This window comes from Ptychodera flava, chromosome 16 (assembly GCF_041260155.1).
Source record: "Ptychodera flava strain L36383 chromosome 16, AS_Pfla_20210202, whole genome shotgun sequence".
In the NCBI taxonomy this organism is placed as follows: domain Eukaryota; kingdom Metazoa; phylum Hemichordata; class Enteropneusta; family Ptychoderidae; genus Ptychodera; species Ptychodera flava.
In genome coordinates, this window is record NC_091943.1 from 31,799,448 (window position 1) to 31,821,103 (window position 21,656).

The window sequence follows — 21,656 nt, forward strand, 5'->3', positions numbered from 1 at the left end:
AATCAACCATCATTGCAATGCTTGGATAGGGTAGGCAAATCTATGTGCCGCATGATATTACAGAAGTTCTACATATACCAAACTTTGAAAGAAAGTAGCTTCTGTTTAAGTACATGTAAGATTGCGACATCATGGTCCATGAATGGTGATTTACAACTGTAATGCGTGCTCAGTAACATTGCAATGTGTATATAGACTACCGGTATATGTGTACAATGTGCATAGCACAAAGGTATGGTAATTGACCTGCCAAATTGTCTTGATAAATCAAATTGTGGCCAAATGAAAACACAATCTCCTTCCAATAAAACTGTAACATAATACAAAAAAGTAAGGGACTGTTGATAGTTAGGGCACATTAAATTAATATTTTGACTTATTAAAGTCAAATGGATGATCACTTTATGATTTGAAGACAATCCATGATAGATGGTACGGATGTACCAGGATCATTCAATTTATGCCAGACTCCTCATGAACCAGTGAGCTTACAGTGTATGCATAACATGTTGACAGACTAATGTCTTAGAAGATGGAATACAGGAATGTATGCAGACATTTGATATCCACTTTTTAGGGCTTTATAATTTTAGTTTTCTGAAATGATGAAAGAAAAGTTACAAGAAATAATGATTTTCTTGACCGCAGAGTGACGTAAGTAGGTGAAACGCATGTGAGCGAGGTGAATGAGAGATCAGACGATGCAGAAGAGTGAATGATACAGAAATTGTGTGAAAACAGCAGATCTAAAAGTTACGTCATTTATGTATCTTGAAACTTTGAATATTAGTTTGGTGGTTGAAAAATCTGAACTTAAATTATTTGTTTTCACCACACTGTGACAAAAAAATGACGTAAGAATTTGCAAGTACTCAGATGGCCTGCGGTCGAGAATTTGTTGAGATTCAGTAAGTGACTGTACTGTTATACATACCCAGAAATTACATCTGTAAATGTAAATTTTATATTTTTAACCTTTGTATTCAGGGGTTATAGTGTCATGATACGTGCAGTCAGGGCAGTTATCACTGAATGATCTTGTATTTTATCTCTCAGACATACTTACTTTGATTCAGAAGAAATGACCTCAAGATTACAATCTCAGATATGTTCTCACGTGCATTACATCACAGAGATCAGATACCATTCTCTCAACACGCCATCGTGTGACCGGGAAATAACTGTGGTTTACGAGTAATGTTTGGAATAGTTTGTAGTCCTTTGAACACATGTGTCACCTCAAATGTATGAAGATTCACAGACATGTTACAATGATAAAGTTTCAAATTCCAAAAGCAAAATTCAACTTGTTGAGCAATTTTGTGCAATGTTGACTCAAGGTAGTGTCAGGAGTAGGCCACAATTTTTGTGAGAGGAAGTTTGTTGTTCATAGTGTATTCTAACAGGTGAGACAAATAGTTCATCTCCACGTACAGAAGTGATTGGCTCTATAATATCATACTGATATCAAAACTACTTCAATTTCTGTAAATACCAGTAGTGCTAGAGAAAACTAGAACTCATAGTCATATTTACTGTTGCAGTATTTTATGATAACACAATCTTTTGATAAAATATTGGTGTTTAGATGAACATTTATCGATCAGTCATTTGTAGAAGATAAAATGAAATCTTGATACATGTATAAATGCAACGATAACAGGAAACTTATGGAAAGTCTTGTCTGGGGAGTAGAAAAGAGAACTCATCATGTAATCGTAAGTATTATTAAAAATGACAGATTTTGAGATTGAATCGGCTAAAATTTATGTATGTGCCCGATGATATTGGTATTGTAACTGTTAATGATGATGAGTTGTTATTCCAAGATGGAGCCTTCACTGCAAAGCAAAGTGTGTGCCTTGTGGATAACTTTTTCAAAATTTGTGTTCAAGATTTAACAATTCAGTACTTCTTGTATGCTATGTGTGCAGACACAATTTGAAGCCAGTGTTTGGAATAGCTGAAGGTTCAACGTCTTGTTTTTGTGAAAATCGAAAATCAATTATTTTCTTTCATAGTGGTATGGTGGACATTTTGAAATTTTAAATGTGGGTAGTTTCGGCAATGTTTTCTCCAATGTCCAAATTTGCATAATTGTCCCTGATTTTCATTCTTGACGATGACAGAAAATTTTTTTCCTTCAGGAAAGTTTTAGCAAACATGTTAAGTTTCTGTTTTGACAGCAGGCATCATACAGTCAAGATGAATCAGTATTTCGGTTGTACCAACCCAATGACAAATGCTATAAATTCCATATTTTGTCTGGTCTCATGCATGCAGTTACACCATGTTTCACTTGGGCTGGTTAAATTTAGAATATTTGTAAATCAAATTTGCAAATTTAGCAATTGTTTCATGGCAAAAAAAGAGAGTGAAGTCAGGTCGGCAAGCTTTTGAAGGAGAGAGTGAATTGCAGATCACCAATGCATTAGGCCAAATAAAAAAATGAGTGTGTTTCTGGTAATATGCCTCAGAGAATTAGAGTGCGTAGGTTAGAGAAAATTTTATATACTCTTCTTATGGTTGGATTAAGAGAATTTTAACTCGAAACTCTTGAAAATGTGAAAAAACTGTTTTTGGGTCAGCGTGTATTTTTAGGGTAGGCCAGGTTACTGGAAACGCACATTTTTTTGTTTTGCCTTACCTGGCTTGTAAAATTCATGAGGTTGCCAGGGTGTAATTACCGGTGTTTTCTCTGCATGTTCACTGAAGGAGGCAATTTCTGTGCTATCCATCAAAATAAGGGGGCAGACTTGACATTTTGGGGGCAGAAACAACAGCAAATTCACAGGTCATTAAACTATGCACTAAGGTCACCATCATATGGGCTTATTTTCTTGCTGTGTTGTGTGCGCGATTTTTGTGCTGTCAGTAACTTTTAAAGGGCGGAAAATAGCAGTCGAGAGATAAACCTGAATTACCATAAAAAAGTTGTAAGCTAAATAACTGTGTTGTCATCATACGGATTCCACTGTTATGAAATGTTTATTTCACTGTAAATTCAGCCTTGTCTAGGTTTTGGAAATGTACGAATACAGAAACTCAGTCTGTGACATGTATATGGTTATGGTTACTGGTGGGTGAAATCGACAGCATTTGAGAACTGAGATTAGTTATACGTGTCACGATACAGTAACCTTTCTACACTAACAGAATAACTTGACCCTATTGACCCAGTCAATTTGATTGAAACACGTATGAATGAGTAGTATTAAAATTCAGCTGATTTCTCATATGATTGCAAATTCCCCATTTAACAGATTCTTATAAATGGCGTTTACCTTTCTGCAAATACATTGTACACCTGTCCAAAGAAGTCAACTTGTGTGATAGATATGTTGACAGTCATGCCATTTTCAGCCATACTCTAATCTTGTGCTCAGTGAAATTATCTGAAAGTGTTTTACAAATCATAGACTCTCGAGAGTGTTTTACAAATATGACGTCCAGGAAAATGTTACCGACCGAACTGAACCAAGTAAAGATATACTGTGCAGTTGTCACAGGTTTTGGCATACTGGTATTGTTAAATTGGATGTGTCATTAATGGTATCAGGTGGTTGAAGCTTTCATGATCTATCAATGACATCATGCACTGTGTAATCTGAATTGCAAATCATCTGTGTGTTGGTAAATTACATGTATCTACACCACATCAGTTATAAATCACTCAATTATCTTAAGTAGCATTTTCACCATTGGTACCACACAGCCATTTCTCCTAAGTAAACTGAGGAAATTGACATAGCTCATTTACATTTTGTGGGATTCCATGCCAATTTGGATAGAAATTATACACCAGGCCTCTCTGTGAGTTTATAAGCTTATTTTCAGACTTTGGTTTACAATGAAAAATTAATTACTCTGAACTACATACCTGTATGTTTTCAAAAAGTATCAAGGCCAACATTAAACAGTGCAGTCATTTTTTGATACAGTTATTATTGAAGTAACGGGCGATGCGCTGACCATTAACATTTATTCGTGGGCAAGGGTGAGAGGAAAGCCCAAAATTAACGGGCGAGGCTTGCCGAGCCCGTTAATTTGGCTTTCCTCGAGCCCGCGCCCACAAATAAACGTTAATGGTCAGAGCGGAGTCTGTTATTTCCATTATATTATCAGCCAACCCAAGAAAACCGTCAAAATTTCCGAAAATTTCAGGAGCGAACGACAACTGGGCCCCAGAAACTGAGCAATATGCGACGCATTGTCACGCGCGCTGTAAAAAAATGGCAAAAAATGGCCAATCCGGGGATATTTTCAGTAAAAAGTATCTCAACTTGACCCACAAGTGCTCCATTTTATTTTGTGATTGATTATGATTTACGTTTGAGCTGTAAAGTTACGATACTTTGAGTTGTTAATCTTATTATTCATATTCACGGGCATGTAAACAAACCATTACTGTGTATTTGTGGTCAGTCATGCGGTTCAGCTCGACCAAACAAAATGCGACGGGCAGGGCATGGTAATATAATAGGCTAGAATGGACGTGAGTCTCTGTATTATTGTTGAAATAGGTGTTTCTGATTCCATCTGGTGTATAATATATCACTTTCCAGTACGGGATTATGTTGTATGATACATACAATGTTCTACTGTAATTCTAAGAGAAGATCCAGTGAAGGCTTGATAATATATGTCCTCAGATATTATAATTTCAGTTTAACATAATGGTGATAAATTCATCAAATAGTTGTGCAATTATTGACCTTCTAGGACAACCAAATCATATGGGATTAGATATCTTGATATCTGATCAGCAAGTTACATGGTGTCAAGCAGTGAGTCTACATTTATGTCAAGAACACCAGCTGGGAATCTCCTTCCTATCCTTCAATGCAATACCAAGTATTCCTGCGCTGTGTTGTGGTTAATAGACTGAATGTCCATTCTATCAGCTGTGATTATTAATAGTGACCCATATAATATTGCTTTTGCATATATAAATCTGCATGCCAATGTTATCAATACATACTTTCATTCCAAGTTGTCCTTCATAAGTCAGACCCTATTCCACCCATTTCACTGGTCCATTTTATGTAAACGGTGTGAGAACCAAATTTTGGTATTCTCATATCCATTTATATTCCTGGTCAATTTTATGTAAAATGGTGCGAGACCCAAATTTAGCATCCGAATATCAATATAAATCCAATATAAATGTTGATAACAGTGCAGTATAGCAGGTAGCCCCCTCCACCCCCCACCCCCCATTATAGCTAGACTACCTTACAGATGTCATCTTTGTCATATGAAAAAATGATGTTTAATCAACTCTTTTAGGCAATGCATGCTTGTCAGACAGAGTGATAAGGACACTGAATCTTTTTTGCTCCTTTAACCCTTTCACCACCATGGTTTGTCCCAAATCCATTGTTTTCTATGGTAAAGTTGGATCTGTATACAAGGAACTGGGGTGAAAGGGTTTATAACAAGTCTTTTTGAAGTTAACCTCTTAAGCAAGAATTCTTTGTCAAACAATATTGGAAATTCTTGAAAATCCCTTTGAAATTTCTATGTTCCTCAGTTTATATGTTTACACTTTCGATATTGAAATTTAGCTAGAAGAGCCTTTTGGTATGTTGGTACCGGGGGTGGGGTGGGGGGGGGGTGTATATCATAGGTCACACTTACTGTTGCATATAAGATAATACCAAATATTTCTCTAAAATAGGAAGAAGCTGTAAAATTTTCACTCTCATATTTCTTATTTTATAATGAAATGTATTATGATCATGAATTCAGAAAAGGCAAGCTGGAAATGACTGTCATAAGATGAGCCTGAATGAGTGGCCATAAAGATATAGATTATTGATTCATTACCATTAACCCTTTTCCTGCCGAGCGCCCCTGTCCGTTATCCTGCCAAGTCGGTCAAAACCGGCCCCCTTTTCCGTGTCTACAGAAGATAGGCTCTCCTGCACGCTTTCCTGCCAGGCATTTGGCGGGAAAATACCGCACTTTCGGGGTACGATTACCGACCATATACATGTTAGACTTCAAAAATTTTTGCATGCCCGTATAGAGGGGCAACCGCTGATGAGGTTGTGTCGAGAAAATGACGAGGTCTTGGGCGTTGTTTGCCCCGGGGACGTGCACTTTTATGCCCTTTTCTAGCTTACTTTTGCGGAAGTAAAGCTCGTTCGCCGGCACGCACGTCCACACCGGGAAACATCACCTCGCTCGTGGGTTAGTAGAAGACCCAGGGGTTAGTGCTATGGGTGCGGCAGCACCCTCAAACCTGTCCTGTTCCCCCTGGGTTGTGTCACTTGGCCACGTACTTTGAACGACTTGGAAGAGTCGCACAGTGCAGTCTGCTTTGACGTAGTGTCAACGACATAGCTTCGCCATTGAAGGAAGGCGTGTACGTAGTTTGGCCAGTTCAGTGCACACTTAGCTCGTTAGTGTTACCGTTTCCTAACAGGTTAGTTGTGCAGTTGTTACTAAGGTGCAGTTTTGTACCACCTTAGCTCTGGACAGTGCAACTGCTCTATGCACTAACCCAAACGACAGATGGTTGGTACAACGTCTACGTCGCACGAGCACAGCCTCCGTTGGGCTGTGCCCCTCCCACGTGATACAAGGCACGTTCATTCATTACTATAGCGTCCTTACGGATCTGCCAAAAACGAAAGTGGGGGTAAAAACAAAACAAACGAAAATATGCGATCATAGATAGTATTTTATTCAGGAATAATTTACATAATGCCGAACATAAATCTCGGAGTCTGTCTCGACGTCCGAGTGCATGGTCCGTGTTTCAAAAATTACAATCGGGGTGGCAGATCCGTGTTACAAAAATTATAATAGGGGGAATTGTACAAAATATCCGTCTAAACAAAACAAACGAAAATATGCGATCCATAGCTAGTATTTTATTCGGGAATAATTTACATTATGCCGAATAATAAATCTCAGAGTCTGTCTCGACGTCCGAGTGCATGGTCCGTGTTACAAAGATTACAATCGGGGGGATTGTACAAAATAATCCGTGTTTCAATTTACAATCAGCGGGATCGTAAAGCACAAACAAACGGCACAACCGTGCTCAAAATGTGATCATGGTCCGTGTTAAGAATACAGTCAAGCCACTGTTAGGCGAAGCTGTCCCCTGTCCGTTATTTACGTCGGGTTCTCTTGCTGATGGGTGTCGTCGGGGCTGTGTGAGTAGAGGTCTGCACGCCAACGCTCCTTACCTCGTAGCATCATGCGATGATGAAAAGCCGCAAAACACTCGCCCTCGTGAAGATGAACCCCGCACAGACTACATCCTTTGGACGTCTCAGACAGTCGTCCGCTCGCAGTGGTCTTACCCTCTCTGCTGCACACTTTACAGCATTTCTGCCGCCCCTCCAAACGGCTGACAATGTGCATCGGCTGATTTTGTGGATTTATGTACGAGGCAAGAGAAATGGTGGCCTCGACCTCTCTCACACTGGGCTGCGATCGCCCACAATAACCGCCAATGAGTTGTTTCCCGACACGCAGATGAAACATCTTATGGGTCAGCTTACTATCAGGGTGTACATGCTTTAAGCATATATATGCATTTACCAGGGCAACATCAATCAGGTAACATGCCAGATATGTCCACCATCTGTGATTCTTGCGCCCAGTGTGAAAGTACTTGCGCTTCTGGTTGGCTCGGTCGACACCTCCCATGTACCGGCGATAATATACAGCGACAGAGGCACTTGTCGCTGCTCATCTCCCTCCCCCACTGGCACGCACTCCAAGGGTGGATAGACCGTATTCAAGATCAGCACCTGAGCGTTACTATCCTGATAAGCAGTGATGTTAAGACGAGAGTCCGTTCTGGTCGTGGCTTTCATATCCCCAACAGACAGAGGAAGGCGCTTCCTCTTACCCGGCGGAATTAATTGAGGGGGCATGGTGCGACGATTACGGCGGTTAAAACTCCCGACCATGAAGATCCCGGTCTCCATCAGCTCTCTAGCAGTAACGACCGTGCTAAACAGGCTATCACAAAATAGGCTGTGATTATATCCACAAAATGGCTGGACCAGCTCCATCGTAATTCTTTTCACCACACCTCGCTCCTGCCGTCTCCCATCAGTCCGATCCCGAAATTTCACACCTAGGTACGGTGCAAAGTTAGCGATGTATGCAGTGGTGGAGTCGCACAGCTGCCATATCTTGAAACCGTCTCGATCAGGCTTATGCGGTAATCTCTGCTTAAATTTAGAACGGCCCTTAAATCGCACCATGCCCTCGTCGATGGAGATCTCTCTACCCATCTTATAATTATTCACGCACCTGTCAACTATGGGCTCCATCCATGGATTGATTTTATAAAGGGGATCCTCCTGACACCGACGTCGGCGGCGTGCCTCACCAGGGTCACGACGTGGATCGTTCTCTGGGTCTGCCAGATGAAAGTATTGCATAAGCTGCTGAAAGCGACTGCGGGTAATCACAGTAGAAATACCCTGGTTTCTCAGAAATGGATCGCTAGACCAATAATCCTCCACTGATGATTTACGGTCGATACCCATACAGACTAAGACGCCAATGAATGCCTGCACCTCTCGGTAGTCAGCGTTACGCCAGTATTTATCTATCTTCCTAGCGATATATCGCTGGTGGAATTTGGCGTATTTATTAGTCTCGTCCTTTGCCAATCTGATCAGTGTAGCTGGAATAAACTTAAAAAAGTAATCGATCTCACGTGAGTGGCTGGGCAAGGTGAAAGTCGGTCCTCTCTCATGGTCAAAATCGGTCTCCTCATATATATTAGCATCGGTAGTTTCCGACATACGCCAGACAGGAGGGGTGTCGTCCTCCGCCAACACAGCAGCAACGTCATCATCGTTGTCAGAGCTTGCCTCACCTACATACTGCCTGTCATAAAAGTCATCGTCCTCTGCCGCATCCTCGTCAACCTCCGAGTCGGACTCAGCGGTGATATCACCGTCGTCTGGGCCTGAACTCGCCCGTAGCGGCATCAAGGATCATATCTGGCTCAAAATCAGGTGGGCTATCCTGATAACGAACCCTCCGCACTATCTTTTTCGGCGGGGACATCGCAGCACACGAAACTATGGCAGGAGCGGGCTGGGCAGCCTCTGCTGATGACGAGGACTCAAGCTCTTTCGCACTGGGCACAGGAACCTCTCCTGACGCAGGATGAGGGCTCATGGTGCACGCAACAGGTGGTGTCTCTCCCGGAGCAGCCAGGGGAGAACCAATGGCATCAGCCGTCTCGTTACTAACTGTCTCACTAGCAGCAGCAGACGTAGTCTGTGCAGGTGAAGTATCTCCCACAAGAGCAGATGTAGTCTCTGCAGGTGAAGTAGTCTCTCCCGGAGCAGCCGGGTGAGAACCACTGGCAACCGGTGACCCATCATCATCCTCATCGGCAGAACGATCAGTCTTACGTTTACGCTTACCACTGGGTTTTTCAGCCGGAGATAGCTTCGCCTTACGGGAGCGTTTCTTGCCGACGTCTTAGAACGTTTACTAGGGACATCACAACGATCGCTACCACTACCGCCCGGAGACTCTGCATCTTTGAGCTTCAGTCGTCTGCTCGCCTTCAGAAAACTTTTGCGGTCCGTCAAGCTCATGTCTGGAACAGTGTCGACAGACTAGCAGGTCCCACCCTTTTAAAGCCACAGGGAAACAAAGCCCTGGACATGATTGGACGCAGGGGTGTTTATATATGCAGCCACCTGTTATTATAATGGACCTAAGGCAATCAGTCCACCAACCGGCGCTGACATTCCTACCCGTTATGTAAATTGCCTGTCCGCACCATTTGATATGCTAATAATACTCATTTGCAATGCAAATCCCTCGAGCACTTAGCATAACATAGTCAATGTCATTAGCATCTCAACTTGACATTCCGTCCAGCTGGGTACGTAGCATGCACACCTGCCACCCAAGGACGTTGGCCCAAGCCCATGTTTAGTACGGGTGGGAAACCCGTATCTTTAACCTCATGTCCCATCTAAGTACGCCTGCGCAGGGCGTATTGTTATCCAAGTCGGTGACAAGCCAACTCGACAGATCGCCCATTAAGCAGTAATGGACTGGCCGTCTCGTTCTCGTACGGCAACGAACAGTGCTTCAGCGGCTTGTTTAGGTCATAACCGTCGCCTGCCGAGCGGCTTACCCAACTAAGGCGGTCAAAGATGAGCGGTCAAAGATGAAGGATGCCAAAATTGTCAACAGCTGTCTCGGCCTCGTCCGTTGGGCAAACATGGCTCCTTCAAATAACGTGGCCAGCATGTCTACGTCATCAGCGGTGATGACGACCCGTCATTGACGCCCGAGTGCGTAAAACTCGGAATATACCGACAGGTACCTCTACCTGAGTCGGTCATACTACGGTATAAACCAAACACAGGTCTGCCAACTCCCGTTAGACTCTGCCGTTAGCCGAACTTCACAGGGACAACATAGGCGTAACAATTCGGTGAACAACGGTTCACGTACCTAACCGCAGCCGCCAAGTCGGTGAACAATGGTATCAAATTTTGAGGCCATGTTCGTGAATGGCAAGGCTGAGGCGGTGTGTTTCGTTGCACGGCTTGAACGTCTAGAGCCAAGTGCAGCCGACAACGTCCGACATCTGAGTGGGTAGTCTTTTTGAGAAGGTAACAAGTCGGTTAAAAGCGGTGGTTACCCTTCACAAATGTCGCTCAAGTCCGTTCGGATCAGTTCCATGTCAGGGACTAATCAAGCCGAGTCCGTCAAATCCGTCCGCACTTCCCGTCAATCAGGACTAAGTCCGTGATTTTCGTCTCGCACCATTGGCAAAAAATTGCACCGCCAGCTGAGGCGGTCTTAGGCGGTTGCCTTACAGATTAACGTTGCCGAGACGGTCAATTTCGGCCGCAATCTATGTAGTGCCTCAGAGCCAAGTTAACCCAAACTCCGCTAGAATACGTCACCGTGCTAACCTGCCAAGTACGCTACTCGTCCCCCCCAAAAAAACCAGTCCCCCAACGGGGTGGGGGACTGGCTGGGTAGCTTCCGCACCTTTCCCTGTCGTTGGACTCTCTGTGAACCCATGTCGAGAGCAAACGCCGTTCCTCGCCCAAAACCTGTCCTCGAACGACCCCTAGCACGAGCAAGGGTTTGCTACACGTAGTTCCGTCGACTAGGCAGGAAAGGGGGTACCAAAAAGTAGCCCGATTTCCACCGCCTTGGGAGGATAACGGCCGTGGCTGCTCAGATTCTAGCTACATCGAATTTCAAGCGGATTTTCACCGACTTGGCAGGAAAAGGGTTAAATGCATTGAATAAAAAGGGAAAGGAAAATGTGATTCAAAAACGTAATCTCAAATTTGAAGCTGTTGAAATATTAAAAATGGTGTGTGGTATCTAATTGAGATCTCATGACACTGCTGTAGACTTCAGACAAAGATGACCTTTAACCTTGTGTAATGTACCGGTAGAAGAGTTACACAATGAACTCTGAAGCCAAATGCAGTGTCTGGTCACACTATTCCAGTACCAGCAAATTTTATGAATGAAGACAAGTGTTGGTAATTGAATGGAAATCTTTTGTTTTTACTGGCTTTTACTGTATGGCATAGTCAGAGTAGCCTTGTAGAGTTTTGTGCAAGTCATTCAACGAGGCTTTTTATTCTCATTCACACTGCTTGTCTAAATGTACAGATCCAATTAAGGGTTGCATTATACATTACAATATGTATAGCAGTGTACTTTATACAAAGACTGACCCTACAGAGTCATTAAGGACCACTGATTGTGATAAATTATCAACTGTACTTTTTTGTACCTCAAAAGTCTGTTCCACAGATGGACATCTCTCCACTAGTAATATATGTTTCCCTGCTGTCAAAAAATTATCCCTACCGGTACAGCAATACATTATAATAACAGATATTCTGCCTATATGTGGTTCCCTTCCTTGTTGTAATGTACATGTAGACATGTAGAAATGAGAGGCATTGGTACTTATGAATCATGTAGTCATGTAGGGTTGTAGGCAAATATGGCTATACCACAATAATGGCAGCTTTATGATAATAACTGTCAACGGTAGAGTAAACTGGTCCCGAAAATCACAAACTTCCAATGAATTGGACAAATTTCATAGTCTCTTATATTGTCATGATGTAAACTGTAAAACGTATTGGTAAAGGATTGACAACATTACAAAGCATGTCTGCATTACTGCTGAATCAGTCTCAATAGGGCTGATTTGTTGGGCATCAGAGTTCCATCATTGACCCTTACCCTGCTTTACCCTGTCATCATCATGTCAAGTTGTGAAACCAGTGAGGCATAACATATCTCATATGTTAACCAAGACTTAAATATTTGAAGGCCTATGGACACATACATGTAGATATTGTAAACTGACTAAACCTGCTATAACATGCCATGTCCAGTTGGTCAAAATAATATATGTGTAGGTTTTGGCTTGATACCACTTTCTACTGACTTTGCAATGGCAAGTCATAGGCTAAGGCCAAGCAGGATATGGTTTAATATGCAAAAATAAATATCTACATGTATGTGAAAATTTTGACAAGATTTTTGGAAGTCAATCCTACTAATTTTGTGAAAATGCTACTTTATGACCACCAATATTCTGAAGGAAAGTATAAAAATTATGTTGGAAAGGATAGAACGACAAGCAGTGGTAATAAGACAAGTGCACAAAGACTAAATTTGTCTGAATTTTGATTGGCACAAACAAAATGTCATAGGCATATTGTTGTGTTAGGAAGAAACCTACAATTGCCATCAGTGCTGCAGCCATTACCAGTATTTTAATAACACTAGCAAATACAAAATGCTCTCCCTCACCCCTCTGATACATGTAATTCTGTTTGTACCTTCCTGCTGAAGAAGTGATGTTGCACTAAACGATTTACTTTTCCTTCTTATTTCAGAAAATACTGAAGCATGGAGATATAAACAAAGATGGACATATGGACTTTGCAGAGTTTGCACAATATCTTATAGAACACGAAAAAAAATTAAAATTGCAGTTTACACATTTAGATCATAATGAGGATGGACTTGTTGAAAAGGATGAAGTTTATCAAGCATTGAAGAATTTAGGTGTAAATATCACTGAGGCACAGGTTGATAGAATTATCAAAAGGTAAGAACAGTGCGGTGAATTATCCACAACTTGCATTGTGTGCAAATAATACGCATGTATGATAATTATTTTATACGCAAGTTTTTATTGAATTACCTATGAGAGTCAGAAATGTTTAGGGTTCAGAGATGCTGCTATCAGCTTTTGACTGTTGTGCAGTATTTTTGTTACGAGTGTCAACTACACTTTTTCCTGTATTTCTGGTAGTATGTTGAAACAGCTGCAGTTTTCTGCTTGCCAATATGGCGCATTTGTGATGCTATTCTTGACTGTAACTTTAAAATGGGCACAGAAACTTAACTATGCTCTATAGACTGTGATGAAAAGTTACTGGGTATTTCCATGTGCTGTAGGGAGTGGATATAAAAGGAACTGTTTTGACGTGTGACTCAAAAATGTCAAAAATTGTCCAGGGTCACAGTTCCTATACCACGTTTGGGAAAGATGTGTCTGACAATGATAACAAAAATTTGATTATTCTGAGATATTTTGCACAAAGGTGTCATTGAATTTCCTTGTTCCTCCAAATCATTTAATGTATATAATTATTGCTGTACCATTCCATAGCTGTGTGTGAGTTGAAGCATTATAGCAGACACTTTGGTTCTTTTATGTACATCTCTAGTCATCATGCACAAGGTATTTTCTGAAAATAATCTTGGTTTTCAGAACTTTGAAGATTTTTGCGCAACTTTTTTATCTCATGGTGAATTACACATTCTTTGTTAGTTATTATTACCTTCTCGTGTCTATTTATAGACAGAGAAGGTATTAGAGTTGAAAACCAGTATGCTAGCTGCTGTCAAGTACTTCCGTCTGTCAAGACTTCCGTCTGTCAAGATCCGTTGACGTCATGCCATTGTGATGGGTCATATCATAAACTGGTGGGGGTGTTCATGGCTCAGGTTGAGGTGTGGGAGAACGATTTTGAGCTATGACAAAAATCAAAAGGGACTTAGCGGCATAGCCACAGTGTCATTAAGCCTTTCTCCAAGGTTTCTTAGTTGACTACAATCTATTACAGACTACTGAGCTTACGTTAGGGGTACTCACTTTGTGTTTGCTCACTCTGTGAGCGCTAGTGTTTGGTACTGAGTTGCGTGGATATCCCCTCATGGCCTCACGTGATCTGGGCCTGTTGCATTATCTGCAGAGATGATCATATGCCTCCGAGTCTGAAAACTGTCATTGTGTAAGCCTGTCGGCATTTTCCTTGCATTTTTTCTCATTTAATTTTGCAAAATATCGGCGAGTACCTCAATATTTCAAGATAACCCTTTCTTCCCAATCGTTTCCTGGAGTTTCAGAGTCATATGAACGAAAATGAGTGAAAGTTTTAGACAGGAAAATCGGACGTCAGCCATGTTCAATGTTTACAGTACAATCAGAAGTTTACGTGGAGGAATTAACCAACAAACACTGTTCATGATGCCCGCCCTCTAGAGGCAGACCCTCCTATATGAAGTACCACATTTGATGCTTGTGGAAAGCTTGACCACACAATGGAGCATTTAAACTTTTAGAAAATGACAAACTGAATAAGAAGGTATTCAGAAAATGTCAAATACTGCGGAAAAATGCGCAAATATTCAATATAAACAGGTTAACTGACTGGTCAGCTATAAAAAACAATGAAAATGTTTATGATCAAAAGTTTTTGAGATGCGCACATTTTAACAAATACAGAAATTATTAACATCATAAATATAAGACCAAACTATTTTTCAGCGATGGGACAGGTTGGAAATGAGGGGTGAGAGACAAAGGCACTCCTATTGCTGCATGTGGATGCAGCCACACCATTTCATTTACAGCATACTTATTCACTGTGTTGTGTTCAAGTTCCATATTGTACTGACTGTCATACAAGGATAACATGAGCAAATCAAATCAAATTAGAAAAGGATCTATGCTGTTGTGTGGATTTTGCTGAACATGGCTGTTTTTAATATTTCGCCCTATATATTGGTATCCAGCAAAGGCATATTTTGATGTAAAGTCAAAATTAACACTACATTGCTGACAATATATTTTTCCGTTTCTGCATGAACTTTTCTTTTTTAAATTATAGTATATTAGTACTTCAAACAGATTAACAGTTATCGTGATGTCAACCCATAATTTACATCACAAAGACTGTAATTCTGCCAATTTTTTTTTGTTTTTCAGTCATTTTATAAATTTTGCACTGCACAAGTTGATTGAACAAATTGCAATGTTTGAATTTGTAAACTCAAAAAATAAAAATCCTTTGGTCACAGGTTAAATTATGTTTAAAAAGAAATTTACTCTTAAACACTTTTAGCATATATTCTTTACACGGTCATGTATTTCAAGGAAAATATGCCTATTAAAAACAGTAATTTCTTCACTTTCAATTTTTTTTCAATACTATGACAATTATCAGCCATGAGGTTATACAAACACAAGACCAGATAAGCGTTTTTCATCATTTTCACAGGACTCTTTGGAAAATCCATTAAAAACAGTTAAAAGTGACTTAAAATGATCACTTGGTATACATTTAATTTACAGATGCCAGGTTGTGTATTTCACATGCACTCAGGTCAGTAAGGAAGTGCGTCATTACTATTTTGGACTGTGAATTCTTGTTTCTGAATTATTTAACTTTTTCCCACATTGAACCATCTTTAGGCAGTTTATACTGTAGCTTAGAATTGATTGATGTATTTAATCATCTTTTGGGTTCTTTGGGTCCATATCCCACCTCATGCCCCTACATCATCAACTATTTACCAACAACTCCATGCCAACAACCAATTACCTGACCTGGCCACACATTAGAGAAGGTACAGCGTCATTGACGGTATTTTATTATCTGTGCCACAATTCTGTGAGATATAGATGTACCTTTACAAAGTCTATAGGGACTTGGATGATTACAGTATAAACACTCATATAGCAAAGGAAACTCCTTGTGTTTGACCTCAAACCCTTGACTCCCCTTCCCAAAATGAAAGCTTGGAAGTGGAATAAATCTGATGACAAAATTTTAATTTTAAACAACTAACGCATTTTTGAAAACCAAACTTTTGAAAACAAACTCAGAACAAGCAGTGAGTGTCTTGTATAGACATGGTTTCCATGGTATTTCTGTGGTATATACTTTTAAAGTTAAGGTAACATGTGCCTCGAAAGTGAAAGACTTAAACATTTGCTCAAACTTTCCTCATTGAAGCTTTCAACCATTCTCTTACCAAATCAAAATATAAATCAGGGGGTCACCGTGCAAAATTTGGTACTAGAGAGACAAATTACCTAAGATTTCCCTATATTTGAAATTCAAATGGCCACCATCTCTGTGTTAACTTTGTGGGGGAAAAATAAAATTTTCAATTTTTGAAAAACTAAAACGGTGAAAATTTTTCTTACACCAAGAGCTTTAAAATGAACCCCCCACAAGTGGTATATCAGAAAATAATTGTAAAAGTTGAATATCTGTCCCCGAGGCCCATTCTACCTTAATGTAAATTTTTGCATGATAAAGTATCCTGGCTAAACCCTCACCTGTATGCAGAGAGTTTTGTTTGCCATTTACATGTCAATTACCCACAGCCCCTTAGCACTGACAAGTCAATAATTATTTTCTTTGGCAGTTTACAATAGACTCATTCTCATCACTCGGTTGACACATTATAACCAGTATACTAAACTATGCAAATGGTAAAAAAAAAAAAAAAAAAAAATAGGAAAGAAAGATACAGTTATATGAGTTCAACCTGTACTACAATACGGAGAAATGTATTGTCGAAAATATTGCAGATATTTGTAGTTGTCGAAGTTATTGTAATTGTGTTTGATTTCTTTGTTTTTGTATATTCATTTGTTCAAAGGTATGTGTCTTCTATTTGATGGATGTTTCATCATATTTCTCAAGTCTACAGCCAATATAGACCTTCAACAGCTTGAACCAGAAATTTTAAAATCGGTGAAATTGTTGAATACAGCTTGAGTAAAATGCTATGATTTCAATATATATAAATTATAGTGTACAAATGCAATTACAGACATCCATACATTGGATACACTAGTTCAGCAATTCATTTGTCTAGGACATCTTGTAAAATTTAAAGATATAACAGTAATTTCAACTGAGAGTACACTGCAGAAAAGAATTTGCTTCGAGTAATAGCTTGTGCTCGTGGTCATACACCAGGTTCCTGGTGACAGGTCTGCAGTGAATATTGTATCAGTAGAGCGCCATCTAGAGGTGAATTTCTAAAACATCATTCAGCACATAGACCATCGAGAAAAACGAGGGTCTAAGTTCAGTAGCACTGTGATTTAATAATATGAGTGTCCATGATTTGATGACACGTAGAGAGATAGTAAGTTCAATGTAAATGATTGTTTAAATATATTTGCTAAGTTCAATGCGTATAAGTTATTATACAGGCTTAGCATTTGATTTGACAAGCTTTGTGTATGTGACATGTATTGTTGTCGGTGGGTGAGTGCATTTACTTTGCATTAACTTTATTGATCCAAATCTTTAAATATGTATTTAAAGGAACAGCTTGTTTGAAAGCACTTTGTTTATATATAGGATAATTTATCTTACATCAGCACCAAAGTGAAGAACAAACAATACTACTATTTGTCACAAATTATTAACAAAAAAACTATAGAAAATCACAGCTTGTATTCATAATTGTATTTTATCATTGTAATTTCTTCCTTTTTTGCTTGTTAGGACAAATAAAATGGCAATTTAAAACTTGAAAACAAATTTCATATGTCAATATATTGAATAGGATAATATTATCAATTGATTGATGTTTTCACATCTTTTTGTCTCCACATCATCACTTTATTTTCACAGTATGGACAAAGATGGATCTCTTGCAGTTGAATGGAACGAATGGAGAGAGTATTTACTTTTACACCCAGACACAGATCTTGAAGGTATCTACACATACTGGAGGCACGCGACGGTGAGTTTTTCAAAGTTTTTGGGATGACATTGTTGAGAGTGAAAGCTATGCAGTATGTCAGGCGTGTTCAACCTACAGGGGTATGTATGCTTTGCGTTTCAGAGCTTATGGACAAACAGATGAAATTTTCAGTCTGTCAATCAAAAGATTTACTGGACTTTTACAGTTACTTTTCATACATAAATATGAAGATAACCATGAAATTTAAATTCCATTAGCAGCTTATTAGGTAGCAGTGCATTGTCAAAGTATTGAAATTATTGACAGGAAACATGTCACTTGTTGCTAACAATTCCAATTACATAACTTTATAGCACATTAGGTATAGTATTATACCGTACATGTCACAGTACCTGTTTTGTCATCACAGAATCTCTCTTTTGCAAATGCCATTCAAAGATGTCACAGTCAATGCTTTAGGCCTCTTACTTCTGAATGTAATTTACAAATTACAAATCTACAAAGTGTACTTCAATTGTATTGGCAGGTGTCGTATATATTCCTGCATTACATGTCTATGAAGTGGCAAAATCTCTAGGCCATAATGCCATAACATAGTATTGGCAAAGTTTTCCATATTTTCTTCCAGTGCATAGGAAAATGAGATGAAAGTGTCGAAAGTTGGACATTTTGTTTGAATAGCTGAGTTGTATGAGCTGATACCAATTCCCCAAACAGCATGTAAAATTTAAATATCATAATTCCTTTTGATATTAAAAGCTTTTCTGTTACATGTCATGACTACTCATTGAGTCAGATTATTCCAATACAAAAAACAACCCACCCACTCATCATTCTTGCATTTGCAAACCTATTCTCTTTCCCAAGGACCAACATCAAAGTAAATGGAATGATCTGCAATCCAGTCTAGTCTGATGGATGTGCATTGATTCTGTATCATAGTACACTTGTATAGCAAGTATTTTCCAGGCCTCAGGACATAGTAAATTTGCAAATCACCAGTCTGAACAAAAATATTAGTGTTCCCAGAGGCCAGCAGACTTGTTCACTCCCTCATTACCTGGAATTAATTTAATTAATTTAGAGCTACCACATGGATACCATTTTGTATTATAAATGTCAGAAAGTGTTGGGTAATTTGTTTTTACTGCTACCAAATTTTGCTCTGTTACTCCTCGTTTTGATTTTTGATTTCGAAAGGGAATGATTTATAGTTTCCCCGGTGAAAGTTTGAGCAAAAGTTTGGAAGTCTTTCAATTTTGAGGGCATACTACCTTAAACAGTTAGTAAATGTTCTGTTGCAAGAGGGGTGTAAGGATGCCTTTTAGAAACAGTGAGAGGTGGGATATGTCAAAGGTTGAAACAAGGGTTAAATCAAGACTTTCAGCTCCAAGCTTTGGCTCCATTATCAGATGAGAATAAGATAATCCAGTTCTTAAGTAATTTACTGTCATGCCAAAATTGTTACTTTTCATTTATATTCCAAATGTAAATTTGAAAATAAAACATTTTCAAAGTTGATATCTACCTTTGCTATGGAAAGATTCAAGAAAGCAGCAAAAGTTGTTTTGGCAATATTGGGAAATTTGTTGATTGGCGGAGCTAAGAGGCAAAGCAGTATTCAAATATTTGTGTTGGTATTTTCACGATGTTAAGGTGTAGAAACAAATGACATTGTGTTTGTGATCACGTGTGTATGTGTGTGTGTGTGTGTGTGTGTGTGTGTGCGTGTGTATGTGTGTGTGTGTATCTGTCTGTCTGTCTGTCCAAATCATGATGAAAACTTGAGAATCTGCAGTACTGTGGCAGAACTTGTCCATTTTTCGAAAGGTCATTGGGTCAATAAACTCCCCCAGAAAGGTCATATAGTATTAGAACATGATTCAACCTATACCACTTTTATGCAGTCTTTGAATTGTTTTGACATTACTTGCAAGGAATTGTGTCAGATAGAATTGATATCAAGGTGATCTTATCAAAATCAGATGTAGAGATTGGCCCAGTCTGCTGTCTTTGCTGTCATCATTTAGTTGCTGTTGTTGTACCCGTTAACATCTTGACATACTGCCAGGGAAGACAGTGTTCAGATCTCATGCTGTTACCAGGACCATTGTCCAATCAGAAAGCAGCTTTGAATTCCTCTTGTTTGGCTGTGTTAAAATACAACCCCATTGGCTGATGGGAAACCAGTGAATTCAACACATTCTTTTACAGAAGTGGCAGTATGTCATTAGAAATGTGACAGCTGTAGTAGAATAGCAAGTGACAAGACACAACCAATCACTACATTCCAGCTAATTCAATTCCCTTATAATATGTTTTCTCTGAATCAACAGATAAAATGAAAAGCATCTTTCCCGATGTCCGCCATAAACCATGAAACCATAACTCAGACATATCCACATATCCATATCATGACACATACTGATGTAATGTGTGTATCAAATCAGTGCGTCGAAACATTCAATTTCAAGTCTTTCCAAATGAACTTTTAATCCTCATGAGACTTCATGTTTTATTTTAAAAAATTTTGAGAATCCACCAAAACTTCTTGGTCTCAAAATCGTGAATCAGGAGTGATGTGTAGATAGTGTAGTTGAGAGTTCATTATCTGTACAACTAATAATAACCTTGAAGTTGAACAGTTTTGACTTTTTTTAAAAAAGTCTTCACCGCATAGATTGCTGTGAATATTCCCTCTGATATAATCTAACATAACAATATGCAAATTATGATCGGAGGTGTCGGTAATACATGAACACTATATCATTGATTTAACAAAAGAATATTCTATTTTGATTTAACAAAAGAATATTGTGCATTTCTTTTCTTTTCTTTGAATTGCTTTCTTGATTTAATAAAAACGTGGGTGACATGTCAGTCTGTGGCATTCTACATTGTGGTTTGCTGTAGACCGGACTGCCCACAGTCAAGAGCCATTTCACCATCAGCTCTATCTCTCCAGCCCACAATGTAGATGCTATGATCAAACACTCACCCAGGTTTTCCCAGGATTACTCCCACGGTAAAGACAAGCTCTGTCAGGACAACTGTTCCGATACTAATGGAAATATGTTTTTACCTGCAGAATCTGAAGAAGAAGTAAGCATTGTTAATACTGTGTTCTCTGTTACAGGGTTTCCTCTGAGGAAGATTATTTTGGAATGCCTCAGAAAACATACTTCGTATTGTTCAGTTGTTTTGTGCTGTTTCCTGTTCATATACTGATGCTTCCCGGTCCATATTTTGTTTTTATTTTCTCGTGTAAAGTGTTTCAGCATTATCTGTCATTGTTGGCATGCTTAGGTGTAGTTTAAACCTTTTCACCACGATGGTTTGGCCCAAACCCATTGTTATCATTGGCGAGTGTGGACCTGTTTACAAGGAATTGGGGGTGAACAGGTTAAGGTAGAATGTGCCTCGGGGACAGATATTCCGACTCTCAATCTTGTACAATTCTTTCCTGATCTACCGCTTGTAGGGGTTCATTTTAAAGCTCTTTGTTTAAGAAAACTTTTCACCATCTTAGTTTTGCAAAAATCGAAAATTTTATTTTTTCTCATAGAGTTAACACAGGGATGGTGGCCATTTTGAATTTCAGATATTTGGTAAATCTTCAGTAA

General features: G+C 39.3%; 1 protein-coding gene across 1 annotated transcript in view; it reads left to right on the top strand.

Annotated features, from left to right (window-relative positions):
- The window catches only part of LOC139114599 (calcium-binding mitochondrial carrier protein SCaMC-2-like), a 46,522-nt gene that overhangs the window by 10,549 nt on the left and 14,317 nt on the right, over positions 1 to 21,656 (top strand). The window contains 2 exon segments of the mRNA XM_070676411.1: positions 12,903 to 13,117; positions 17,961 to 18,072. Of these exon segments, the coding sequence (XP_070532512.1) occupies positions 12,903 to 13,117; positions 17,961 to 18,072 (327 nt within the window).